Source organism: Takifugu rubripes, chromosome 22, assembly GCF_901000725.2.
Source record: "Takifugu rubripes chromosome 22, fTakRub1.2, whole genome shotgun sequence".
In the NCBI taxonomy this organism is placed as follows: Eukaryota; Metazoa; Chordata; class Actinopteri; order Tetraodontiformes; family Tetraodontidae; genus Takifugu; species Takifugu rubripes.
In genome coordinates, this window is record NC_042306.1 from 10808712 (window position 1) to 10836504 (window position 27793).

General features: G+C 50.6%; 1 protein-coding gene across 1 annotated transcript in view; it reads left to right on the forward strand.

Annotated features, from left to right (window-relative positions):
* epha4b (eph receptor A4b) overlaps nt 1-27793 on the forward strand; it is a 50432-nt gene that overhangs the window by 14099 nt on the left and 8540 nt on the right. The window contains exons 6-13 of the mRNA XM_029831146.1: nt 9502-9657; nt 11897-12232; nt 12708-12820; nt 14796-14958; nt 16174-16282; nt 23841-23908; nt 24180-24305; nt 24383-24568. Of these exons, the coding sequence (XP_029687006.1) occupies nt 9502-9657; nt 11897-12232; nt 12708-12820; nt 14796-14958; nt 16174-16282; nt 23841-23908; nt 24180-24305; nt 24383-24568 (1257 nt within the window). The remainder of the gene's footprint in view (nt 1-9501; nt 9658-11896; nt 12233-12707; nt 12821-14795; nt 14959-16173; nt 16283-23840; nt 23909-24179; nt 24306-24382; nt 24569-27793) is intronic.

A 27793-nucleotide genomic window follows, 5' to 3' on the forward strand; every position in this document is an offset into this window, starting at 1 on the left:
GGCTAACGTGGTGCTAGCGTGGTGCAGTTCCACTTGTTTTGGAGTCGCGGCGGCCAAGACGAGCAGAAAACCTGGCAGCTCGGAGACAGAAGCCGCCCCGCGCAGACCGCGGGCCGGTGGCGTGCACAGATTGTGCGAGAACCCTGGCCGCGTGTCGAGCGCCGTGCGCCGACTGTCGAGCGTGTCTGTCCTGTCAGATTACATGCTGTCAGAGTTGTCTGACAGGTGATCTCGCCCGACGGGCTCTCTGAGTGATTTCATACTCCCTGATTTGAAACTTTATAAAAAAATCAATCCGGCGTGTTTGACCTCCCTGATTGCTGTGACCTCATCCCTCTGCCCCCCCCCCCCCAACTTTACCGCTCTAAAGAGATTAAATAGAGCGATATAAACGTGCTTAACGAGCCAGATTCAACTCGGTAACAGCGTTTCTCGTGCGCTGTGTGGGCGGAGTTAATGATGGACACGTATCGACTGTTTGAGGTCGGGGGTCATGGGCTTTATATCCCCCCCCCCCCGTTGTGTGTGCAGGTGTCTACAGCAGAAAGGTGCCACGCTTAATTTGTTTCTCTGTTCTGGAAACAACCTCCCCCATTTTTTAAAATAGATCCAAATAGCTTTTGGCAAAGCCACATTCCTGTGCCACCATCATGTGGGGGGGGGGGGTCCTGGTGGTTTCCTCCCTGATCCGCAGGACCCGGCCTGTGTAATAATGTCGGATTCCTCCCTGGAAACCGGTTTTCCTCCTCTCAAGCCTCCAGGATGATTCCTTTTCCTTCACCCATCCAGCTGATATCCAGTCAGAGGAAATGTAATCAGCCTGCTTTTAGGGAAGATGCGAGGGGACAGAGCGGAGCGCAGCAACCCGCTTTAATGCATGTTGGAGAGAGCGCCGGGTCGGGCTTTTAGGAGGCCTCTCAGAGCCCCAAACAAAAGCTCCCTGCACTGACGCAGCGCGCTAGTCTTCAGGGAAAACACTCGGCTAATGCGTTTAAATCAATCTGTGGTTTGTCGTGACACAAAGAGATGACGGGGCTGGAGGACTGGAAGGGCGTTTGCGATTATCACCATTGTGCAGGCGAGCCGGCCTTTCAGCCAACCTGGAATCGGCTCCGCAGACGTCTCCTTTGCTTCGCTTCACGCGCTAATGCAGGTGGTGCGAGCGGTCTTACACCGTCTCTGCCTTTCTGTCCTGTTTCGCTGGCAATATGTCACTCACCTTCCTTCCGTTGCTCTCTCTCCCTCCCTCTCTTCTCTCTCTCCCTCAGTGTGAGGTGCTAATGGAATCATTACTAGCCTCTCTGATAGACAAACACCAGACACCTCCAATTACGGCCCTTTTCCCCCCTCAAACTCCGACGCTCCCGTCCTCTGTGCTATTTTCTGCTCCTATAATGGGAGTGTTCTCCACCACCGCCACCACCAGCCCCCCCGATCCCGCTACTGACCCATCCTTTCTGCTCCTCGTACTCATTCACCTCGCCATTTTTCTTGCCGCCTGAACTCCTCCGGCTGCACTCGTTAAACATTTATAGAGCGCGAGTTCATCTTTCTCTTCTCCTGTTTTGCCCACGCTGGGCCGGCGTTCCCTGGAGTGAGACACGGAGTGTGTTTGTGTTCAGTGACACTCTTTCTTCTTTTCCGTGGGTGCCGTCCTTAGTTTGAGAGGTGTGAATAATATATAAGATGAAATGCAGTGATTTGCAGGGAAGTAGCTTCCAAACGCTGCATTCATGAATCAAGCCCGGGTCCCGCTGCTGTGTTTGGCTACGGCGTCTTAAACCTCCTCGGCTCAGGCTGTTGACACCGGAAAAACATGCAAGCGGCCCAAAATGTCGCCCTCTGGACTGGCCGGAACATTAACCGTGAGGTCACCGTTTCTGTTTGGAGCTCTGAGGCTGCAGAGAACTCCCGGTTAGCTCGACGGGCTCCTACATTTCTCATTATTGAACGCCGCCGCCGCCACGCGAAGATCCCGCTCGTCGCTGGTCCCGGCCGGGGTTACGTAATCCGTCTCTGTCAGAGTTCCACTTGTCTCCTCCATCTCTCTGGACCCCACACTGAGGCCTCTGTCCGCACGCCTTGTTTTGCCCGTTTTATTTGGTGCTTTTGTCTCCGTGGGTCTGCATCATTTCCACCTCACACTCGCCTCCGTCTGTCTCAGCTGGCAGGAAATGCTGTGAATCCGCCTCCTCAACCTCACCTGCCTTCAACTGTATCCTCAGAGTGCAAGGGCAGAGTGTGTGTGTGTGTGTGTGTGTGTGTGTGTGTGTTCTGTCCTTCACTGGATGTCTGACAGCACCAATTACTGCCTCAGATGACTGTGAGATGGAGGAGACGGATGGAGGAGGACAGACACTTGTCACCTCAACACAAGTTCTTGTGTGCACATCACCCCCCCCCCCCCCTCTGTCAGCCTCTCTCTCTCTCTCTCTCTCTCTCGCTCTCTCGCTCTCATTGAGCAAATGTAATATAGGTCAGCGCGACACGTCCGCCCGTCTGTCTGTGCTTTCTGTCCACCACGTCTTGTCTTTTTTGAGTGACTTTTCAAAGTCACAAAACAACGCGTGAGGGTTTGAATCCACCCGGCTCACCGGCTGCTCCCCGTACTCCTACAAACAGCACCAAGGTGAAAGTAACGAGGACGAGCAAGTCCAGCGTGCATCCGATTTGGTGTAAATTGTCTCATCAGCATTGTAGATGAAGCCCTGTGGAGGAGTTTCTTGGCTGCTTCCTGAATTTTGAATTTTAAAGGAGGCGAACTTGTATTTAGCTTTATTTTTAAATAATGAATTGATCCTGTGTTGGATTTTTGCATTTTTATCTATGTGGCTGATAATCTCTTCTTTCTGTGGACATGCTCCGAAAATAGCAAAATTACTGTGATCTTAGGTTTGGATTGCAACAATTTGCTGTGGTCATTTGTTTCAGGAAGGTTGCAAATGTGTTTTTATTAGCTCGGACACTATAGGAGCAATGAATTACCCAGAATGCCGTGTGCTCTTGATGACCCCCCCATCTCCCTGTGTATTAAATCGGCCTCTCGGTCTCTCCTGTTGTAGACAGTCTTTGTTTAAGTGTCCAGCTTGTTCCTCATCTCTTGTTAGCTTGCTTGTGTTTGGGTTTGAGTTTGTCTTACGATTTTGGCTTGTTTGCTGTTTTAGACTCACAGCAGCCATAAATCTTCAAATGTCTGTTGTTATTCCGCGTTAATCCTGTTTAACTTGGCCCTTGAGGCGTACACCTTTCAAGCTATGGTGTAAAGCTATTACTTAATTAATGCTAATGAGACACATCAGAACATAATCAATGGGCTCAACAATTAGCTGCTGTGTTAGCAATTTTTCAAGAGCTTTTACCAAGATAGAGATGAGAAAAAACAAGATAAAACCGCCATATTGCACCTGATAACTGATCCAGAACACGTGCCACGTGACTGAATCTGGAGTCTCTCAACAGCAATGTTGCAAAAACACGTTTCTTTAAAGCGGAGCGGCGTAACACCGAGAGAGCACAACTGTGCAGAGCGCAGCAGTGCTAGCTTTTTGTGGAAAAAGAAGAAGCCCAAAAAAATGTATTTTTCATTACAAAAACATTGTCCGCTCTGTTAGGTGGGAATTTAGCTCTTTGTCCTCAGCATAGTGCCGTTCGGGTCATCAGACAGCAGAGAAGACTATCAGCCAATGCTCAGCGGGAAGTTACCTGGCAGGTATTTTCTTCCCATCCATCCCCACGCAGAGGCATTCATATGTAAAACGCGCTCACAATACAGGCATAAATGTGATATCTCGTAGGAGGATTGAAGCCTCTGTGGGTAATGAAAGGCCGGAACTGGGAACAGATGTAGCAAAAGCTAATCTTGACACCTGTGAAAAAGATTTAGCTCATTTACTGAAGCCTTTGTGTCCACTCTTAGTGTGTGTTGAAAGCTTAACAGGAATCCTGCTATTCTTTATTGCCAGAGCTCGATCTCTGATCGTCCCCCTCTGTGTGTGTGTGTGTGTGTGTGTGTGTGTGTGTGTCTGAAGTTGAAGCAGTCAGTGCAAGCAGCATTCTTATGTTGAGCACATACAGAGTTTTGAAGGTCAAGGGTTCCCTGCTGCATTCACACGCACACACACACACACACACACACGGAGATGCACACACACACAGAGTTTTATTTCTTTGCCAGTGGCAGCTCAGGGAGCTTGAGAGCATGAAGGTGTGGGTAGGAAGCGAATGGGCGGCTAACAGGAGGATTTGGACAAGTCGAGTGTTTCTTGTGTGTGTGTGTGTGTGTGTGCGTGTGTGTGTGTGCACTGGGGGGGCGTAAGGCCGCTGAAGTGTCAAGCATCTTGTGTTATTACTCACCTGATGTTCTTGAAAGACGGACAGATGAATGTGCCAGATGAAGGCCAGTCATCCGTCTTGCTGCCTGTCTGTAAAAGAGTCCGTCTTGACCTCTGACCTCAATTTTCCTTCATTTGTATAATGAAGCTGACCTTTACCTGTTTGCTTTTATCTCCTCTCTCCATTCCCTGTCTTTCCTAATCTCTCTCGCCCCCCCCCTCTTTTGTGTTTGAATAAACCGCCCACGCCTTCCACAAAGGCTCTCTCCGTCTTTATCCTCTACCCAGCGCCGGTCCCGGTCTCCGCAACAGCCGGCGCTGACCCAGATAAACTATTCAAGCGGAGCCTCGGATCGCAGCTCTCCAGGCGTGAGCCGCGTTGCCAAAAGCTGCTCGGGTGTGTTTTTGCAAACGTGGAGACACGAGAGGTCGAACTGAGGATCAAACCTGAGGAGTCCAACAAAAGCTCCGGGAGTCCAGTGACAGAAACTGTCGGTGCACGTTTCCTCATCAATCCCTGTGGATGGGAAACAGTTGCCGTAAAGCGTTTTCCATCTGGCGTGGGTCTCCGGAGAGGAATAAACGCGCGCGCACTCTTGGGAAAAGCACTTATTCCCGTTTCTTTCATTCCTGTAGTGTTGAGTTTGCTTCAGTTAAGATCTGATGGCTTCACGATGGGGCCGTCCGGCAGAAAGGGAAACGCAGCAGGAAGTCGGCCATTGACCCTTTCCCCCTCCTCCCTTTTCCCTCCCTCCTTTTTGAGCTCCGAGATGGCTTCCAGATGTGCGATCATCCCCGTCCGACTGCACAGGCGCTCCTGCTCTGCTGCAAACATGGCGCGCAGATGTACTCGCGGTCAAAGACCAATTTGTTGCTGCTTTCTTTTCTTTTCTTTTCTTTTTTTTGAAGCTGCTCTGGCGTTTTGGCAGCCACAGGGAACCATTCAGGAACTACAAAGTATTTCAGCTCCACTGTCAGCCAGAAGAGAGAACGGCTCCGGAGAGCCTCGTGAGATATGCGACAAGTTATATTTCATTTAGACACGACGACTCAAATGTATATTTTGCAATCGTGGAGGAATATACCATATAACTCTCCCCGAAAGCCCTTGTTTAAGCACCTATATATAGCTGGGCATGAGGATTTGGCCTCTTGTCAACTGTGCGAGTGGCTCGAGCCGCCTGATGACTGATGCAATCTGCAGGTCGACGATGAAGTCACCCAGATACGACGCATCAGCAATGTATAGATACTGCGTGATCAGCGTCTGGGAGAAGCAGTAAAAGTCCCAGCTTGTTCCACGCGCTAAGGCCCTCCTCCCGTAAGGATTTGTCACACAAAGCCAGTCATTGTTTGCTAAAGTCGAGCGCAAATCCCGCCGTTGCTAGCTTTAATTGGTTAGCCGATAGCTGTTTGTCGGAGGGAGAGAAACCTGTATGGAGTAAACAAAAGACAGGGGGACAAAAGAGACGCACTTAACAACATGTGTGACGCCCTCTGACTTCCTGTTCAGGGAGCAGGTGTTAAATCTGAGCTAAGGTCAGCGTCTTTCCAACAGGGTAACAAGGTTTAGGTCGACTCGGACATACCTTAACGACGATAAAAGGCGAGTCCGAAGGTATCAAGTCAGCGTAACGGACCTCTGCCCAGTCGCCGCGACTCCCCGTGTGACATTACGTTTAAATGTGTGAGCAACGCGGAGCTCCGCTTTCCCGGTCGGCCCCGAGGGGAAGAATTATTGAGCGCGACAGACCGAAAATAAAGCGGCGCTGCGAATACTTTGATCGCGGGGGGCGTCATGACTGCCGAGGTTACAGAGGAAGTGACGAGTGCGCGCGTTTGGGTGTTAAAGCCCTCGTGAGCTGGGCTTTATTGCCGTATTGTTAGAGCTCCGTTCACCACCGGGAGAGCAAAAGTGTTGCGTTGAAGGTTGTGGCGGGCGAGCGTTCGTCCTCGGGAGGAGAGAGGGGAGGAGAATAACTTATTCAGAGGGTGAACCCAACTCCCGACAGACTGGTTCTATAGGCCCGTCATGCTCCCTTCCTCTCCTCCTTGTTCTCTGTCTCGCCCCTGACCCCTGTCACACACACGCTAACACCTGGAAGCTATTTCAGCCTGTTTTTAGCATGCAGGGTAATCATCCCAGCGCCAAATTGGTGAGCCACCAGCTTGAGTTACCACTGGAAAAGTGTGCTTTAATTGCCCCAAAATTGAGCTCCCCCCCTCTTGTTTCTGTGTGTGTGCATGTGCACGTGGATTCATCTGTCAGCCAGAGAGTAAATATTTGCACAGGAGCTCTGGGAAAGGTCAGGGTCAACGCATGACAGACAGCCTACTGGGAAATAAGACGCACACACACACAAACAAATCGACGGGATAAAATAGATGACAGAGAGGAAGGAAAAAAAGGAACAACCGGGACGAGAGAGGACGGACGGAGATATATGGGAGATGGGCGGAATGAGGAAGAGGGGAATCCTTCATCTCATGGTTCCTCTTGGGCGCCCCCAGTAATTGGCTGGTATCCAGAGGACAGAAGAGACGGCGGACTGGGCTTCACGTGGTGGACATGACAACCTTTGCTTCCATGCTGCCTAAACCTTTCCGCTCAGACGTTCTTTACTGTATGCAAACAGGTCAAATCACCCAGAACCGCATTCCTTGAGGCGTGCGCACGTCGACGTGCACACAAACAAACGCGCGCCTGCCCCCTCCCCCTCGGCTGTAAAAGCTGTCAGGTCCCATCTCGTCAGAACGCTCCGCTGACGCTTGATGTATCAATTTTTAAGCAGCGGGCCTCGGCTAATGCCCGCCCGGCTCCCGGGCCCACTCGGAGAGACGGAGCCGTGCGCTCCAGGAGCTGTGGCACTCACGGGGCACTGGAAGGGCTCCATCTTGAAAGCCCGTTGCCATAGTGACAATTATGGAGCACATCAGCCATAGGCCAGCAGCAAGCTTCTCTCTCAAAAGAATGCACATGCACGCACACACACACACACACACACACACACACACACACACACACACACACACACACGTCTATACTCATGCGTGTACCACACACTGAGTTCCTTTGCTTTCTGCCAGTGGGAAACCAGTGTTTGACTGGAAGCCAGTGTGACAGAAAGCAAAAGAAGAGAGCAATTAGCAGGTAAGCTAGTGAGGGAACCTCCCCTCACACGCACGGATAAATGCGACTCTTCTATAGGGATGAATCCAGTGGATCTGAGCGGAGGGAAAGCTCCCCTCAGCGTGGTGATGGAGGGTGGATCTGGAGCGGCAGTACTAGATCATATCTAAGAGCTATCGATTGGCAGAAATACACAAAGTCTCTCTGGTGACGACATGAATTTTTAATGAGACACTGGATCTGAAGTCACTCTGTTTTAGAAGAGACGCACACATGCACAAACGAATGTTCTCAGCCTGCGTTTTTCAACCGTTACCTTGAGAAAATCGAGGTCCCTCGTCCTAAAAATACTTTTCTGAGCTCTCCAGGCAGGGAAGGTTCCTCCAAGAACCACCTTACTGCATCAGCTTTCTTTTTTATATCTCTGTTAAATCATTAATCATGAGGGAACCAAGTCAAGTGACACGTTTCCCATGAGGAATGTGCACGGAGAAGAGGAAGCAGGAGAGCGAGAACAAACAAAGAGGAGCGAGAACAAGGTGGTAAAGAGGAGAAGATGAAATCAGGAGAACGCTCAAAGTGGCCAAGACGCTATTCTTGGAGGAAGTTTTCGATCGGGCTTTTGTTCGGACGCCAGGCCTGGCATGGGGGAGCCCCGTCTGTCCCCCAGGGCCGGGGTCCTTTGTACTTGTGTGTCTGGCCACTGCCCAGAGCCTGGACTCTCCGGATGAAAAGTCCCCAAAGAAAAGCTGCTTTTCTGGCCCGCTCCCACAACTTCGCCAAGGAAAACACAAGCGCACTATTACAGCCACGGTCGCCAGCTCAGAACACGGGCACCCGTTTCTGAAGGAGCTGACAGGAGGGGAGAAAGAAGGCAGAGTCCCTCTGGGAATCATCACTCCCTCCCCTTCATTCGCTCACTTCCACACCTATACGCAGACATCCCTCTTCCAGTTCTCCCAGCTCCGGTGGGAATTGTGCTACTGGACTTTGCTCCCATTTGATGAATGATTTGCCTAAAAATACTGTCTGGATGCGAGCGAGCGAGCGCAGCGACCAGGTGGAGGAACTTACCTCCGATCTGACGAATCACATTACTTTCAGGCCACTTTCCTAATCTGTGTGTGTGTGAGTGTTCATTTACAGCCTATTTGGGCCATGTGACGTGGCTGGATTGAGTTTTAAGCACGAGCAATCAACAAGCAAATACACACACACACACACAAACAAACACAAACACAAGGCATATTTCACTGTCCTGCATACATCAAACATGCGGTCAGCGCCTGGCGTGGGCGCGGCGCCATCGCCGTGCGCACGAGCACACGTGTAGCATCGCACTCTGTCCGCCTGTGAATGTATAAATAAATGCATGCGTAATCTTTATTCAGCTACCAGAGTAAAAGTCAGGATTTCCATTTTTCGCTCCGTTGCAGGAGGAGAAACCTCAGCTCTGGCATCGATCTCCTCGGGCTGTTCCTCTCGAGAGCCGCCGCACTTTTACGACGGCGCATAATGACTAATATGCAGCCATCGCGACAGTGGCGGCGGCAGTCGTATTATGTTATTGTGATTATTGCTGCCACTGTGCTCCTGCACCCCCCCCCCCCCCCCACCCCCCGCCTCCAGTTGCCTGTAGATGCAGCACTTGTGTAACAGCGATGACAGTTGATCCGGTGTTGAGTTGTGACTTCCACTGTAGGACCGTTTGGGTCCTCGGGCCTTCAGCCGGCCGCGAGAGGATCTCACGTAGACCCCCGTGTCACAACATATCGCGTCAGGCTTTGTTTACATGTTCTTTGCCATGGGTGCTGCACGGAACATCTCATGACCTGTCAGTAGCGATCCTGTACCACGAGTGGAACCAAACAAGTAAATCCTTCCGCACAAACTCGTTTTTTATCTTCAAGTCTTCCAAGTGGGAGGGAGGGAAATTAGCTGAAGCGGTCAGAGCCCAGCAGTGCTCAATGGTGGCCGAGTGAGAGCAGAGTGTGTGTAGCGTGCTCGCTAACCTGGTGTTTACGCCTCTTCTCCCTCCAGCGTGCAGACCCGGGACCTACAAAGCTTCAGCCACGGACGCCTACTGCAACAAATGCCCCGCCCACAGCTCGTCGCCGCAGGAACAGGCCGTCGAGTGCACTTGCGAGAAAGGCTTCTACCGCGCCGAGGCGGACCCGCGCGCCATGGCCTGCACGCGTGAGTCATGCAAACGCACGCTCCCGCTTCAGGCGAAATTTCAACATTCGCTTGTTTAAATCTGGGTGTTTGTGTATTTACGTCATGAGAATACAGCGTAAGTAGCCGCCATCTTTGAGAGTCAGGCCTGGAACACCGCTGACGCTTATGCTAACTCCTCTAATGGCCTCTGCTAGCAGACAACAGCGCACAAACTCGCTGGCTGTTGTTTATTTTTTCCCCTTTCTGTGCACATAAGCACAGAGGCTCTGGGAAAGAGCGCCTCCCTGGTGAGGAGGGATGGAGGGAATCAGAAGGGCTGAGGTGGATAGAGAGAGCCAGACAGAAAGAGGAACGCTAATATGCTATCATCACCAGGTTACGGTTGATTACACACATAAATCCCCTCAGCAGGTAGGATCTGTGACGGTCAGTGCCGATTCCCGTAAACACGGAACACACGTGTCAGGGAAGATCGGCGGGTGTGAAAATGAGAATAAAGGGGGCGAAAGGTGAGAGGTTTCGTGTCGGAGAGACCCTGACAATGGATTAAGGACAAAGAGACGACTAGAAAAACGTGGGGAAAAGTGAGACTGCCTGGCGCATATAATCTAAATGTCATAAAAGGCTAATCAGCGGGAGGATGATGGACAGTAAGTATGGCCTCGGGGAGGAGGGACGAGAGGAAAAAAAGAAATTCTGAATTAGCGAGATCAGCCAACACACCCTTTCAGGGGATCGTGACCGACAGCTGCAATTATCACCAACATGCTTTCATCCCCCCCCCCCCCCCCCGAACCCTGCTGTAATTCAGAGGGGCCCGCTACTGTGAAGTCTAATCAGCCTATCCGATGCTCCGCTGGTGGTCCCCCGGGACTCACTGCTCAGCCACAACCTGACGAGACGTCAAGCCCAATGGACATTTACTGCCAGACTCAGGCAGCGGAGATACCTCCACCATGTTGAGGCCTGCACGGACCTTTGGATCATCTTCACACGAGGCTAATTAGAGGCTAAATTAAGATATGCATGAAATATATAACTGATGATATAAGTGTGGAGAGAAAACAGGTTTTATTAGAAAGCGTTGCTCAAGGGCTTGGCGGCCGATAAGTCTTCAGACTAATGAATCTTATCTGAACACCTACGCCGTCTGCAAACGAACCCTCGCCGAGCAGGTCCGTCTGGAATGTTTAACGTACACTTTTTCTGCAAACAACAGCTCTAACGAGGACAAAAGCAGGGGAAATAGCAAAGAGGAGAAGAGAAAAAACACCACCATCGCTCCAGGAAGGGACTCGTAGAGAGGAAACAGAAATAAAAATGGGTGATAGGTGACAAAAGAGGGTAAAATAACACGAGGGAGGTTGGTTTTAGAGAGGAAAGTTATTAGAATATAAAGTGTTGTGAATCCTTTTATTTCTTTTGTGATTGCTCTTTTATTGTCCAAGCAAACAGGGAGTGTTTTGTTGGGGGGTCTTTGATATTTTCTCATCAGCGGTAAAAGCACAAGAGCCCGTGCGCGTATTCAGAGATTCAAAAGTGGAGCAAAATAATGAAGCGGCCTCTTTGTTTTTATGCACACCGATCCAGAGGCTTTGATCCGCGTTTTAAAAGCGGCGCGGCTCGTTTGAGTCTTCGTAAAGAGGAATGTCCGTGAATTCAGGCGGCGGTGCTGCGCTCGGCGTCGGAATTGATGATTTTAGCTAAAGCCCAAAGTAATATTAACCAACCTCCATCATAAAATGTTGAAACAAATGACCGCGGGCACTTACACATTATCATCCCCTCGCTAGCTAGTCCGAGCGCACATTAATTCCATATGGTAAATCAATGCCAAGCTATTTAATATTGTGTGGATTCTGTTTAAAATCTTGATTTAGAACTGATAAATGTTCTTCCGTTTCCAGGTTTAATCACTGTTAGCTGTTCTTCGGTGTCAGTGTATTAAAGGGCTTATCTCAGGATCAGAGCTCTTTAAATCCTGCACGTATAAATTTAAAGGCTTTCGGCACCTCGGAGAAAGGTGGTGTCACTTGAGTCAGAAGCGGAAGCCAACCGAGAGTTTTAAAGTGTATTAAATGAAGTCGGGGGTGACCTTTGCAGCCTATTGCTCATCTCTGATTCAGTAATGATTCAGAGAGTTCAGACGTGGTCCTGATATATATGTGGAGGACTGAGAAGATGCCTTTTCCACCAGTGTGTTATTTTACACTAACGTCCTGATTTTTCTCTTACGTCCGCCCCCATTTTCCATCAGGTCCCCCGTCTGCGCCAGAGAACCCCATTTCAACGGTGAACGAGACCTGCGTCACCCTGGAGTGGTCCCCGCCCAGGGACACGGGGGGCCGAGGAGACATCACCTACAGCATTCACTGCAGGAAGTGCTCCGGGGAAGGCCGCAAGTGCGCCCCCTGTGGCAGCAGCGTTCATTACATCCCCAGACAGTACGGCCTCTCGTCGACGACGGTGCAGGTCACGGATCTGCAGCCGGACTCCAACTACAGCTTCACCGTAGAGAGCCAGAACGGGGTCTCGGATTTGAGTCCCACCCCGAGAGGGACCGTCGCGGTCAACGTTACCACGTCGCAGACAGGTGAGGGAGGCGTCCTGGAACTCCCGAAGCCTTAAATAATGGCAGCCGACAGGCTTCAAGGGTCAGGTTTTGACACGGGGGGCCATAACACATTCGCCATAACTCGTAATTACATCACATATTGTGAGAGCATCAAAAAAAAACTATTAAAATTACGAAACAAGGTTGTAATCACACATGCATGTCTGGCGAGTAATGACTCACGGACCTGTGTGTGAGTGTGTGTATGAGGAATAAGTGTTAAGGGGGAACTGGGTGTAGATTTTCACACCACGTGTGCTATCTAGTGTCCTCAGCGTCACACACACCCATCACACACTGCGATCATGCACGGTTAATACACTTTCCATATTAGAAAAGCGCTAGAGGTTTATTTTCCTCATTTCCGCCTCCCCTCACCCCGATGACCCTTGTTTTTGCAACGCTGACCCCTGCACACCCCCTGACGCTGTTGTTTTGGTCTCCTCCGCCGCAGTGAGCGTGGTGCTGAAGGAGAGGCGCAGCAAGGACAGCGTGACTTTGGCCTGGCAGGGTCCGGAGAGACCCAACGGAGTGATAGTGGAGTATGAGGTCATCTATTATGAGAAGGTGAGCGGGACTGACGCACGAGCACACCCGCACTCATTTTTAAAGGAGAAGAATCAAGCCGGATGGAGAACAGGTCCACCTTCGTGCCTGTATGGGAAACAGGCAGGTGCGTCGGCGTGAAAGGAGGTTTAGGGCCAAAGGTCTTTTTTTTTTTGGAGATGGCTTTTATCAGTCGGAGTGGTTGTTAGCACGCTGATGGGATTTTGGAGTGTTGTGCTGCTGCATTGTTCATTTGATCAGATCCATGGCAATTAGCTATTTTAATTAGCCGAATACGAGCAGAATATAATTGGCAGAATATGAGCGGAATATCCGTAAACGGCGTTTCTGACGGTCACGGGGGCGTTAGAATAGACATCCAGAACCTCCGGGATGTCCCTTTGTGCCAGTCAAAGTTACTGTTATTGCACGAACCCCCCATCTGCATGGGTGGACAGAAGCTGTTTTGGTTTAATGACAGGCTACAGTCATGTAAAATGTCTTCTTCTATCCTTTTTACCTGTGGTCCAGGCGCCACATGAGCTGAGCCCGGCGGCACAGCCGTGATGACTTGATCATGGCTAATCTCCCTCTCTCTCTCTCCCTCTCTCTCTCTCCCTCGTCCTCATCCTCACATCTACCCTCCCTGAGCCAATTAAACACGCGCCTGTCGAACAAACCTCGTAAAAAGCGGACAAGGTGTTGAAATGAAGCCCCTGTGAGCGCCTGTGCAAGTGCAGGCATTAGCAGTAAAACAGCGCTAATCCGGCCCGCCGAGCGTCCTCCATTAGGGAGAGCAGCCGCCTTTAAGCAGGGCACCACGTGAGCCAGTATAAGGCGATATACGCATCGTATACACGGCTCTGGCCATTAGGTGTCTCCCATCTCATGTTGTGTTTTCAGCGTCCACCAGCGTTTATATAAATCAATACCGGCGAGCACGGGTGCATTAAGCGCAGTCATAATTTCCACTTCAGTTTATTTCTTAACAGCACTGATGGAGACCAAAGTGCTCACGACGTCGGGGGGGTGAGAACAAATGAATTGTGTGGGGAGTTTGGAGTGTTTACTTTTTGATGAATTAAGCTGCTGCTGCTGTAGCTGCTGCTGCTGCTGCTGCTGCTGCTGCTGTAGCTGCTGCTGCTGCTGTAGCTGCTGCTGTAGCTGTAGCTGCTGCTGTAGCTGCTGCTGCTGCTGCTGCTGCTGCTGCTGCTGCTGCTGCTGCTGTAGCTGCTGCTGCTGCTGTAGCTGCTGCTGTAGCTGTAGCTGCTGCTGTAGCTGCTGCTGCTGCTGCTGCTGCTGCTGTAGCTGCTGCTGCTGCTGTAGCTGCTGCTGTAGCTGCTGCTGTAGCTGCTGCTGCTGCTGCTGCTGTAGCTGCTGCTGCTGTAGCTGCTGCTGCTGCTGTAGCTGCTGCTGCTGCTGTAGCTGCTGCTGCTGTAGCTGCTGCTGCTGTAGCTGCTGCTGTAGCTGTAGCTGCTGCTGCTGCTGTAGCTGCTGCTGCTGTAGCTGCTGCTGCTGCTGTAGCTGCTGCTGCTGTAGCTGCTGCTGCTGTAGCTGCTGCTGCTGCTGTAGCTGCTGCTGTAGCTGCTGCTGTAGCTGCTGCTGCTGTAGCTGCTGCTGCTGTAGCTGCTGCTGCTGTAGCTGCTGTAGCTGCTGCTGCTGTAGCTGCTGCTGCTGCTGTAGCTGCTGCTGCTGTAGCTGCTGCTGCTGTAGCTGCTGCTGTAGCTGCTTCTGCAGGGTCGACAGCAGCTTTACAAGCTGCGGCTTTGCGCTAGTTGATGCTTTTATAAAACTGAAGCTATTTGAATTCTTAGTTTGATCGTCCTAGTCCTGATGTTTGAGAAGAAGTGAAGCTTCCTAGATAAACAGGGAAAACATGGGAAGCGTTCAGGGAACACAGTGCACGCCGACAGCAGGGGGGTGGAAACGGTCAAGTCTCGTACTTCACAGATCATATCGTTGGCATTAATCCTCTCGGCTGTCGTCTCCACTTCAGAATCAGCGGGAGCAGAACTACACGGTTTTAAAGACCCGCTCCAACATGATGACGGTGGAGGGGCTGAAGCCGGGGACCACCTACGTGTTCAGGGTCAGGGCGCGGACCGACGGGGGCTACGGGAGCTACGGCGGAGAGATTGAACTGGAAACCAGCCACGAAGGTAAAAGAAGCGTGAATTGCTCAGCAGAAATGACGCCTTCTTTCACTTCCATCCCTCCATCACTCCCATGTGCACGCACATAAAAAAAAGGCGGGCAAATCCAAATTGATTTTAGTACAACCAACTTGATCCCAGTTTTAGCCGGAATCTGCACGGTGAAGATGTAAGATGGTATCAAAAGCCAAGGAACTGCAGAGCTGCTTTGTTTCTAGAGCCTTCCAGTGAAGTGTTACAAAGCCGGCCTGACGTCTTATTATCTGGACAACTTTCCTCGGCCTGACTTGGTTCCTCCCACCATTGATCAGTGCAAACTGCCTTTGATTCAGGCGGAATGAGAACAAGGATTTAATCCCATAACGGGATTTTAGATGCAAAACCTGCGCTGCTTCTCTGCCCCCCGAGGTTTTCAGGTCATTTGTCCTTTTTCTCCTTTGTTTTGCCGCCGTTTGCTTTCATTATCTCTTCATTATGTCCTCCAGAAGCCTCGGCTCTCTGCGGCCTGCGATGGGCGCTCAGAAGTGAATATTGATTATCAGGGAGGCTCGCGCGGGTGATAAATTGGCTAACGCTCGGTACACAGATTGTTTTGTAGCATATGACAGGCGCGCATTAGCCCTACTAATCATTCCATCATCGACAAATATCATCGGGTGGGTTTTTTACGGCGGTTCCCTATAGTAAAACCTCGGATGGGATTTTATTTATATTGCGGCGTCCTGGTTATCAATCACCGCGGCGGCTAGCTTTCAAGTTCATCTTTGCCTAATACGGATGCTTCAGATTGAATGGACACGTGTGAAATGCGAAAAATGCTATTGATTTTTAAATGCAGCACTAAATGACCAGTGCGTTAATGTACAGCATGTATACGTTTTCACCCCCCCCCTCCATGTGCGCGTGCTTTCGCGTGGATAGGCAAGACAAATGGGGCGTCGGGTTTTGAGTAATGGCTCGATCTGCACACTGCAAAAATCGACAGATTTTAAAAAGGTTTGCACTAAAGCCTTGTTGCCTCATCTGCAGATGATACCGAGAGGACAGTTTTTCATCATGGGCCTTGTCTTTCTTTTGTTACTATCACTATTGATTCGGTCCTCCCACTCGCCTGACTGTCCTCGCTCCCCCAGGGAGCATCGGCAGCCCTCCTTCACCTTCACCATGCTGTGGGTTATTTATCTGCTTTGACGCTTTGTTCTTTCTTGTCGCCTCCATTAGACGTCTTTGCTATCGGGGACCCCAACCAGTCCACCCTCCTGGCCGTGTCCGTCGCCGGGGGCATCGTCCTCCTCGTCTTCCTGGTGATGTGCTTCATCGTCAGTGGAAGGTACGGACAGATTCTGCATGTTTTCACAAGGGTCGACGTTGTTGGGTACCTTACAGGAACACAGAGGTCAGAACAGGAAGCACAGGGAGCTCGGGCTACGTCTTTGATTAACAAAGACAGCTGGGTAGAACACGCACGTGCACAAACGTGCGGGATCAGTATCGCTTCCGATCTCTGTTCGCTGGGGGATCACGGGTAGGCGTGTCGGAGCAAGTACTCGATGATTGACATTTACGTAACTGAAGCTTGTGTTTCTCTGTGTGTGAGGAGCGCGGTCCCTTCCTTTTGAAGGCTAGCCTGCTATTACGGTCGCGTCTCGGAGAAGATCGGGAGCATGTAAGAGAAGAGGGAAGCTAAAAGAGGTCGCGATGATAAAAGGCTAGCAAAGACAAGGCTGCCGGGAGGAAGGGAGCGACAGAGCTGTAATTTACTGTGTCTGTGGCTAAATGACTGTCCTGTATGAGCGTGGACTAGATTAGCCACATGTTATATACGACACACACACACACACAGGAGCAGGCACACGCTAATGTACATGCACTAAAAACATTAGCATTGATTCAGGTGATTGCTTATCAGGGTGAGTGCTCTATTCACTATTGACTTGGAGGGGTCTAATCAGTAGAGACTGTCCTGTCACACACACACACACACACACAGACACACATAAAAAGAACACATAAACTTTTTTAATCAGAGGGAAATCACAAGGTTTCATCTGTATGCAGCCACACAGGCCCTTAAACATGCGCTGTGAACATACACACACACACACACACACACACACACACACACACTCAACTAATCATGTTTCACGAGCTGAGGAGGCGTTAACTAGGTTTTACACGGGGGTCGATGCTCTGCCATCAATTTCAGATCCTCTTCCTCTCCCCCTCTTACTCGTCTCTATCTGTCTCTCCTGTCTTCAGAGGTGGGGACACATGGGAGGATGTATGGTTGATTACTGCTTTCTCTTAAACAGCATCTGTCACTGCCTCCGTGTGTGTGCGGAGGCGTAACTGCATCAATGGAGACAAGAGCGAGTTGGAAAGATGAGGAATTAGAGGATGAGATGAGAACATATTACAGCAGAGGCGAAGGGGGGGGGGGGGGGGGGGGGGGTGACAGACTGCAGCGGGGAAAGTGCGACCGCACCACCAAAGAGGCACATTTGGAGATGGTGTAAATGATGGAGAGAGGAGGCCGCGGAGAGATGAAGAGAGAGAACAGGGGGATTGATGGGGAGACAGGAAGAGAGGCGAGGAGGCGGAGATCAAAAAGGTGCATTAAAGTGTGTTAAGAGAGATCGGAGTGGACGAGAGGTGGGGAACAGCAGCAGCGTCGCTGAGCTGCTGCTAGAGAACTGTAAAACATGACCATCCGGCTGCTGAACCCCCGGCTCATCTCCTCTCTGGGTTTTCAACCCCGTTCCTCCTTTATCAAGATGTGTTGTTTTCCATGAGAATTCAGGAAACTGAGGCGGCGTGGAAAGAAATCGCTCACATTTGTACCACCAATTGATTTTTTAAGATACTTTTGATGAGCGACCCCTCTGGATTCCACTATTATATCTATTGGATACATTTGTGACACATTTTAAACGATAGACTCGGAATTTTTAAACCCCGAACCCCCGAAATTGTCGTATTACAACATATTTTACCCCAGCTGGGAATTGTAGTCCATGAGAGGTTTGGTTAGGCAGCCCATCCTGCTCTACTGTTGTGCTATTGTTGGAAAACCACAAGTAAAATCAAGCCGGCGCTCCTCAGACCCGCCACACAACGCCGATCAATCACAGCGGCGAGTAAAGGCTCCGCAGCTGCTTGAGTGTTTGTGTAAAGTTGGCGCTTTCGGGGAATTTGGCGGGCTGGCGGGTGAGAGCGATGGCGGACGAGCGAGCGGCTGGCGCAGCTACGGCTTCAGCAGATGGTTAAAATGCATTCAAGATCCAGTCCTGCGTCTCGCTCCTGCTTTGTTAAACACACCGCAGCCTCTGCCTCCCAGCATCTGTGCACGTGTGCGCATGTGTGTGTGTGTGTGTGTGTGTGTGTGTCTTCCTCTATTTGCTTGCGAGCTAATGATTCTCCAGCTTTATGCTAACTTCTGAATAGCCGCAGGTCACGGTTACGTAGCAGGTTCCCATATGCTTTTCTATTTAGGAGGTTCGATCGAGCAGTCAATTTAAAATAGTTACAGTTGTTTTGTGTGTGTGTGTGTGTGTGTGTGTGGGGGGGGGGGGGGGGGTCAGCAGGGATTTGGGGCTGAAAGATAAGGCGTGAAAACTTGAAGGTGTCATCTCAAAGATGCTACAAGGCTGAATTTGCAAGAACAAAGTGTTGTTTTTTTTGGTTTTGTTTTCCAAAATAACAACATCGCGTCTGAGAAATCGACAAAGCAGGTCATGTGACCAACCCCCTGTTTTACGATCAGAGAGTGGCGTCGCTTCAGCGTTCCTCCTCGCCGGCTCAGCCGCAGCTGTCGCGCAGCCCGGGGTTATTCCTAAAACCTTAATGGAACAAAAGAGGAGAGGAAGGATGATGGAAACAGGCCGTTAGGAGGTGGAGGTGGGACAAAAGCTGCTAACCAAGCGCGGAGCAGCGGAATATTCATTCGCTTCCATTTGGATTTGAAGCGCGGTTGGAAAGCTAACAGCTACATCATCTTGTTCTCTGTTTGGTTCTTTTGCTCAGATAAATAATTGCTTTTTTTTTTTAAACTTTTAACTAAGACACAAATACCACAATCACCAACATGGCGAGTTAGCGCCGGTGCGTTCCTTCGCCTGTGGGTGGTGTCGCTCCGTTTTTCTTGATAATCACGCTAATAATAATTTGGCAGCCGGGATGGCGATTGTTTGCACGCGGCTGCGATGATGATGATAATGTGCGTAATATCATTAGGCGGATTCGCGAGTGCTGCTCCGACGCCGGCGCTTTCAATTAATGCCGCTGAGCTGGAGGGCGTCGCTGCGTAGCTGCGCGGCGCTGCGTCTGCAGAAAGGCTGGAAAGTGGCCTGCAAACGTGGCAGGAACAGTAGGCCGCCGCCGCAGGTGCGAGGCTGTTTCACACGGGCTTTATGGAAATGAGCAGATGTTGCAGCAGTCCCATAAATATCAGGCAATTTCAATTTTACTGCACATTTGAATACATTTGTCCTACAAACGGTGCGGTGCTTTATGGCCAAATAGACCCTGGTCGGTCCACAGATGTGAAAAACCAAGTCACATGACTGTGTCTGCGCTCCCTTCCTCTGTCCCTAATGAGCGAAGCTCTTCCCAAACACGCCTTTAATGAAACAGACATATTTATTGCCTGGAACTCCTCTTCTAATCATTTCCCTTCTAATAATTAGCCGAGGGTGAGCTAATCTTTTTACACTGTGGACACTGTTGAATCTGTGCCAAATACAATCACACACTCACACACACACACGCACGTGCACACACACATAAACAGTCTTTGTCACCCGGGCTTTTTTTTTTCTGTTTTACCACTTAATTAATTACACATGTTCATATTTATGACCAGAATTTTTTATTAGCACCCGCCCAGTAAAGGTGTATGTGTGTGTGTGTGTGTGTGTGTGTGGGGGGGGGGGTGTTCCTATAAAGGAGCTTTAATTTCACTCTGAGACGAGTAAATTCAATTCATTGATTTCACTCCATCTAATTATTTTCCTTTCAGCAGCTTGATATTGAATGGAATCGCCGACATCGTGAGCAGTGGTGGGAGAACACGGTGGTGTGTGTGTGTGTGTGTGTGTGTAAAGAATAGTTGTGTCATTACTTTGTGTCATGCTGGAGGGGTGACTAATGACTTAATGATTTTGCTTTTCGAGTTATTCTGATTAGCGGCGTGAAAATAATGCAGAGGGACAGGAAATGAAAGGAGGGAGGAAGGACGAGTGCGAAAGGAAGGAGAGGAAGACCGGACGGGTCCCTCCGACTCCGCCTTGTCACAGAGCGGATCATTTTCCGCTCCCGTCTCCCGGCTGGCAGCCAGGACTCTAATCCCATAAAAGGTGACCGGTCATATAAAGCAGACGGGAGCAGGTGCTAACGTACGCGGCTCTGTTCATTATCTGGCTCTACATGCGTGAGGTGATTCACTCGGGTCCTCCACAGCTCCTCCACCTCCACCTGTGACCGCTCTCCTCCCTAAAATGACCATCCTGGTTCCAGCTAAACCAGCACCGGGGTCCATACCGAAGCTGTCCATCAACGGCGTCCGATTAGCAAAAGCACCGGGGGTAGCGCTGGCGCCGCGGCGCGTTGTGTACACCATTAAGGGGATTGTACGGTCGGCCTGATCTACAGCGTGTTTACGCTCCCAACACAAATCACTCTATCGAGGGGAAACAAGGCAAATCTGTCAGCGCGCGACTCCGGCTGCATCTCAAAAAAAGTAGCTTGGCTGGCAGCTCCTTTCCTGGGTGGTTTACATTGTTTTTTTGTGTTACTGCGGGGACTTGAGAGGCTGAAATTAGCGATTAGCAAGTAGCATTTGTGGCGGTACGAGCCCCCCCCGACTCACATCCTTTTCCTCGGAGTGGATTGGACTCCCAATCGGTGACGTAGCGCTGAAAACGACGTGATTAAAGCAAGCGCCACGCAGAGAACCTCCGTCAGAACTCTCACATTTGCAGGTTTGCACGAACGACGCCTCCAATAAAAGCGCGTGGAAGTGCGATGATTCATGGAGAAGACGGAGGCCAATTAAACTGGTTCATTATCCTAATGGCCTCAGGTGGGACATTAATATTTGGAGCACATTTGCATTTGGAGGCGGGGCTTTGGAGCCCAGTGGACATGTGGCGTCTGGACGTTAAGTCCTCCTTCTGGCTCACATCAAACACACCCCACAGCCCGGCGCCCTGGACCTTCACGTCTCCATGGCTGCCTCCTCCACCCCCCGTGAGCTTCCCCTACATCTGATTGCTTGTTAGTTGGTATGCAGGCTCGGACCCCCTATTGTGCCTTCCTGCCTGTCAGCACTCTCTTTCCTTCCATCACTCTGCCTCGCTCTGCCTTTTCTTTACAGCTCAGGGTGTCAAAAAAGGACGGGGCCTGCTGGGGATGGGTAAATGCTGCGAGGGGGGGCGCATGTTATCGAACAAGGGGATGTTTTCACTTAAAGGAGGAGTTAAGAAAGAATTTTTCCACCCTTGAGAGATAAAAAAAGTGGCAAGTGAGAGGAATAAAGAGGGAAACGAGGGAGGGGCCATAGTGACGGTAATATATGGATGGAGTTCTAGGAAGGTGGGAGCCTGCTAGGAGAATGACAAATGGGTCTCGAGTGACAGAGTATTATATTAAAAAGTAAATTGATATGCAAATGTGGATTGTGTGGCTTTGGAGGGCAGGGATAGCCTGTTGTCCTCACTGAAGTGGAACAGAGAGAGCCAGCGAGAAAGGTGAGAACGCCACAGTGATAGCGATAGCGCAGTCCATTAAAGTGTGTGTTTTTGTGTAATTGCTGCAGGTGTGTGTGCGCGCGCGTGGGGTGGTGGTGGGAGGGGAGGTTTACCGTATGGAACGACGGGCTCGGCGTGTTGAGTGGAACAATGACGACTGGCACAGTGACAGATATAATAGTGGATTCACACAGAGGCGCGGCAGAATAAAGGAGCGGCGGCGCCTCCGGCGGCTCCGCCGTGTGTCATAATGAAATTTGTTGCAGCTCAAGAGTAAATGCCGCAAGCGAAGCATCCAAATCGATGCCAGACAACTAGACAACGTTGACTGTAACCATGGTGTCTGCGGCGGCACAAAAGCATACATTCATACCAAGTTTGGAGTAGATCGCTGCTATGCTAACTAGCTTGCGAGGTTTCTAACCATTCTAGACCGAGATTCAGGCTCCAGAAGAAGTTTCAAACTGAGGAACGGTGCTGAAATCAAAGTTTTTCATTCGTCACTGAGTCAAAGGGAATATTTATGCAAAGGAAAGTGGCAGATGTGTCCAATCTGTGTGAAAGCGAATGCTTGACAAACAAGCTAATGGTTCGAACAAAACTGCAAATGAGGACAGCGCGTATCAAAGTGTGATAACGCCGCGACGGCTGCTGGTTTTCTCATGTGGATTTTATGTTCGTGCCACTTGTTAACTCTGTTAAAAGGGAATGTTTAATGCTTAAAGGATATCTTTGGCATCTTCATTGTCCTCCCGAGTCCAATTTGACTTTAAAAAAAAATAAAGAATTACATGTTTAATGGAACAAAAGACACACACGTGCACACAGACTGGCACAGCTGTCGGGGGGGAAACGAAAACCAAAGCCTTGTCAGCTTTTGTGCCATGTTTAAGACTGCGGCGCTAATGATTCATGACACTTCTAAGTTAAGAGGAGAAATGAATCGCTTCCTAATTACCATGGAAATGTGTTCATTTCCCATCAGACACACACGCGTGGCCACGCGCGGAAACACTCCGTCACGGTCGGAGCAGGGCTGCGACCCACGTCCCCCGTTCCCCATATGTTCTAAACACCAGCAGCGCGTGTGTGTGTGTGTGTGTGTGTGTTGGGGGGGTCGTGGTCCCCTGGTGCTTGACGGGCTTGAGCCCAGCTGATAACCAGGTGGGGCCCAGCTCCCTTTTCATGAGATCATTAGGCGCCCTCCCCTTTACCCCTTTATCCCCGGCCAGCAGCACAAGCTCTCTACCTCCGTGTGTGTGTGTGTGTGTGTGTGTGTGTGTTCTGTATTCCCAGGGTATTTTATTGATGTCTGGGTTATTCCATGTGTTCAGCTGTGTAAAATCAACAGAAGGATTAAACACCAAATGACTGAGATTTATTGGGCCCAGGGAGACCACATATTTGTCTCATTCCTAGTCGTATAAGCTCCGCCTGAAAAATATGCTGATGCAATTGCACAACCCCCTGAAAGCATCCCAACACACACACACACACACACACACACCCCTGTGACATATAATAAGTTTAACTCCTCCTCACAGCTGGACACCAGAGGCGGAGTTGATCAATTTGTCAATATTTGTCTTGATCAGTAAACCAAACAGCACAGCGGGGTGTGTGTGTGTGTGTGTGTGTGTGTGTGTGTGCACTTTTGTGTGTGTGTGGGGCAGCAACGTGTAGATGTGTAAGCCAGCATGCTGCTGAAGGAAGTGCATTAAGAAAGCTCCATAAAGACGAGACGGATGCACGAATCTGCCTCCACAGGGTGTCTGTTACACACACCTTCCTACACACACACACACACACCGACGCATGCCCACCCCAGGCGCGACAGCATAAAGGAAAGGGTGGAATTGACAGGTAGAGGCAGAGAGAAGCTGGAATATAAACACGTTTCCCCTTCAGGCTGGTCTCGTGCAGCAGAGCGGATGTGCAGAGACAAAAGGAAAGATCTGCTCATCAACCCTGTTGCTACTGGCAGTGAACGCTGCACAATCAGATTAACCTGCAAATATATCACAGCTTTAATATATCACAGGGCCGCGCACGGCCGTGCACGCCGCTCCGCGACATCCACGACAGGCCGAGCGTGTCTGAAGCACACAAAAGGCTCTAACCGGGCTGGTTTCCCCCCATCAGGCACTGTGGATACATCAAGGCCAAGCAGGACCCTGACGAGGAGAAGATGCAGTTCCAGCACGGCCGAGGTAAACACACACACACACACACACACACACACGGCAGCGCACACACTCGGTCTCCGACAGGGGGCTTGATTGACGCGCGTCTTCAATGCAAAGCCGACTGTAACACGTTGTTTCGCACCCTCTTGTGCAAAATCGCTGGTTTCTCCTCGACGGTTCCTGTTAAAATGAGTCACCCCGAGACCGTTGGCGCCCGTCTGATGATGTAATCGTTTGGCCGCGCACCCGCGTCCGAGGCAAAGACGACACCCTGAACGCTTCTTCCCTTTTCCAGTCAAGCTCCCGGGCAGCAGGACCTACATTCACCCCCACACGTACGAGGACCCCAACCAGGCCGTCCGGGACTTCGCCAAAGAGATCGATGCGGCCAACATTCGGATAGAGAGAGTCATCGGCGCCGGTGAGACGGGCGCCGAGCCCCTTTGGGAAGCAAAATGAAGCAGTTTGGTCTGATACTGTTTGTCCGACTGTGTGTAGGAGAGTTCGGGGAGGTTTGCAGCGGTCGGCTGCGCGTTCAGGCCAAGAGGGAGATCTATGTGGCCATCAAGAGTCTGAAGGCGGGCTACTCTGACAAGCAGAGGCGGGACTTCCTGTCCGAGGCGTCCATCATGGGGCAATTCGACCATCCCAACATCATCAGGCTGGAGGGCGTGGTCACCAGATGTGAGTTTTTTTTGCTGTGTTCTTCTTCTTCTTCTTCTTCTTCTTCTTCACGTCCTGCTGTCGCACGCCTTCGCCCGCTGCCCCCCGGGATCAGATACGAGCCCCGCGTCCATGGCAACCCGCTGATGACACCGGCGCCTTGTGTGCAGCTTCCCATGATTCAGTTGCGTGGCCGTGTTGCGTAAAAAAATGCCCGTCTGGTTTAACAAGATGGCGTGTTTGCTATCGCCCAGGCGTTGTGGCGCTCCCACTCTGTTCCCTCTCTCTCCCTCTCTCTCTCTCTCTCTCTCTCTCTCTCTCATCCCTCTCTTCTGATAACACTGCCCCCCCATCTCTCTTCCCCCTACTGTACGTTCAGTCCGAGCACTTTTACTTTGTTTCCGACCGACAGATGATCAGTAGGAGAGGGAGACGGTCGCCGCCCCCTCGGCTTCGCTGCAGTTCCTCCGCCCTCGATCTTCAAACAATCTCCCGTCCTTCGCACGTTCAGAGGCGCGATAGAAGAAGAAATGCATATGCATACGCTTTTATGGCGAATATCAATAATTCATGGAGCTAATTGGCTGTATTTTTTAGCCCCATGAATATTTAGCAGCCCGCATATTAAGAAAGAGACGCGGTTACGTCATTTTCTTTTCCTCTCGTCTGCATCTGCTCGGACGCTGACGCGACCTTTGGCTCTCAAAACCTGCCGGAGTGGCAGGAGATCATCGGCGACTAAAATGATGTTTCTGGCTGGAAACGTGCGCGCGAGCAACGCGCTTCCTTTTATCAGCGGTGTGAAAAGGGGGGAAAAAAACCTGAATCGTCAAATCAGTGACAAGAGCACAACAGCGATTAGGAGCGGCTTGCTTAAACATAATTAGGAGGTTCTTTTCTTGGTGAGGCTCCACGCCGCGGCGTGCACGCGTGTAATGAGCGCCTGCTATCACGTGCGCCGCGGCGCCCTCCTCACCTGTCTCCACGCTACATTGAGAAGCTGATAGAGCTCCTCAGAAACAAATCTCACTAGCGATGCGCTAATTTCACAGGTCACAGCCGCTGGGGCGAGCAGAGGGGTGAGAGTTGAGGCGGGTCAATAACTCCTCAGGGCTTCTTCTTTTCTTTCCTCCTCCTGTCCTCGTGCACCAGCTGCTACACACGACCAGTGTGATCAGGCAGGCTGACCCTGACCGTTCTGGACTCAGGTGCACCGAGCAGGAGAAGCTAATGCTACTGGTGCTGGAGTAACTACTGTTGTCGTGCTGTTTCTGAAGTAGGTCTGTGCAGGAGAACAGGCAGGAGAACAGGCGGTAGAACTGGCAGCTGTGGTGGGAATGAGTCAATAATTACACCTTGAACATTTGTGGCTTTTATAGTTTTAGCAGTTAAAACTGAAGGCCTGAAGAGTTCCATACATACATTCAACAATATAATAAGGTGCTAGCTAGATCTTTGACAAATGCCAGAAGTAAATGAAATCCCTCTTATTTTTAGCTGTTTCAGACAGATGTGTGTGTGTGTGTGTGTGTGTGTGTGTGTGTCTGTGTGTGTGTGTGTGTGTGTGTGTGTGTGTGTGTGTGTGTGGTTTAAGCCTCCCCTGCTGTCTGCCACTCTAATAACCTACTCCGCTGTCTGTCACCTGATTGTTGCTATTGTCATGCTAATCAGGGCGCCACATGCGGAAAAAGGGGGAACAAAACAGGATGGATCGCTCTTTTCTCTATCTGGCTCTTCACTCTGCCCCTCCTACCTCCCCCTCCCACACTCCTGCCATCATCTTATCTCCCCTTCATCTCCCCCCGTCTCTCATTTTATCCATCCGTCCTTTTATGTGTTCTGTAATCGCAGCAACAATCGGCTCATTTGGAAAACCCTCAATTACCGCGCCCCCGTCTCCTCTGCCCACGTTGCCGCCGCAGACACACAAAACTGGCACAACTTTCCCAGCTTCTGTTCGCAGAAACTAGCGATTATTCCTCAATGTTCAGAGAAGCTTCTCCTCTTCTCCGCTACTTCCTGCCAGGGGATTTAAAATGACTCCTGTTTTCAATATGGGCGCCGGTCATCAGATCGGGCCAAGGAGACGAGCGATGAAAAGGTGAAGGGTGGGGCGGCGGGGGTCAACAACCGGGAAACGAGGTGTGAGGACAAATTAGGGCGATGGAAGGGGTTCAAATTGGCGAAAGAGGGGAGCGACGGCGAGGGGAGTGGCGCGAGGAAATGAGAGGAGATGCTAAAGCAGAGACGGGCGGAGATAAGGTTATTGAGTTCCTGTCCTCCTGCTCCAGCTGCGGCGAGCGGAGATCTGCTCCGCGTTAAAAGCAGCGCGTCAGCTAGTTTGGCCGCTTAGCATTAATCAGCGCAGAACGTTCGCTCGTAGCTTCGCACCGACTCATTTGATAAGGCGGTAAAGTGGCTCACAGAGCCCAAATATCTCCTCTTCATATCCACACTGACACACTGAGACTAAGCAACCCTGTCAGGGGCTAAATTACCCACTTTAATATATATATATGTACAGCATGTTGTCGCTGTCATATCCACACACACACACACACACACACACGTGCGCCTCAGCATTGAGGAGCAAAAGAGAGAAAACAGTTTTACACACACTGAAATAGTCCCAAACACTCTAAGATGGCAGTTTTACTCCTAAATGTGATGAAAGGCCCTAAGTTCAAATGAAAGGAAACTGCAGTTGATTAGATTAATTAGCTCCTTTCAGCAGGAAGCCGTGGGTGCTCGTCTCTGAAAGGAGGCGCACGTTTGTGTCTGAAGTGTGGAGGGAACGCGACAGCGGAGAGTGCGAGCGAAAGTCGAGAGGCTGCGAGTGTGTTCATGAGGGTAACTGTAAAAGAGACGGGGTGAGATGATGCATCGGTGTGTGTGTGTGTGTGTGGGGGGGGGGGGGTGTTGGGGGTGTTTATCCTGTCAGAGATGCAGGCATAATTCTGTATGGCAGGTGTCCACATGATGAAAATTGATAGCTATCTGTGTGTGTGTGTGTGTGTGTGTGTGTGTGTGTGTGTGTGTGTGTGTGTGTGATTTCTGCCAACAGGGACATTTTGCCTGGTCCCCCAATTGTTTTTGGGTTTGGGGTTTTTGGGTGTGTCCTTGCACTCAACATGTTATTGGGTTTATTGCAACGTTCGTGCACGTGAATGCACGTGAATGCAGAACACAGCATTAAAGCCGCCTTTTTTAAACAGCCGACTGGTTTTTAATGGGGAATTCTTAGCC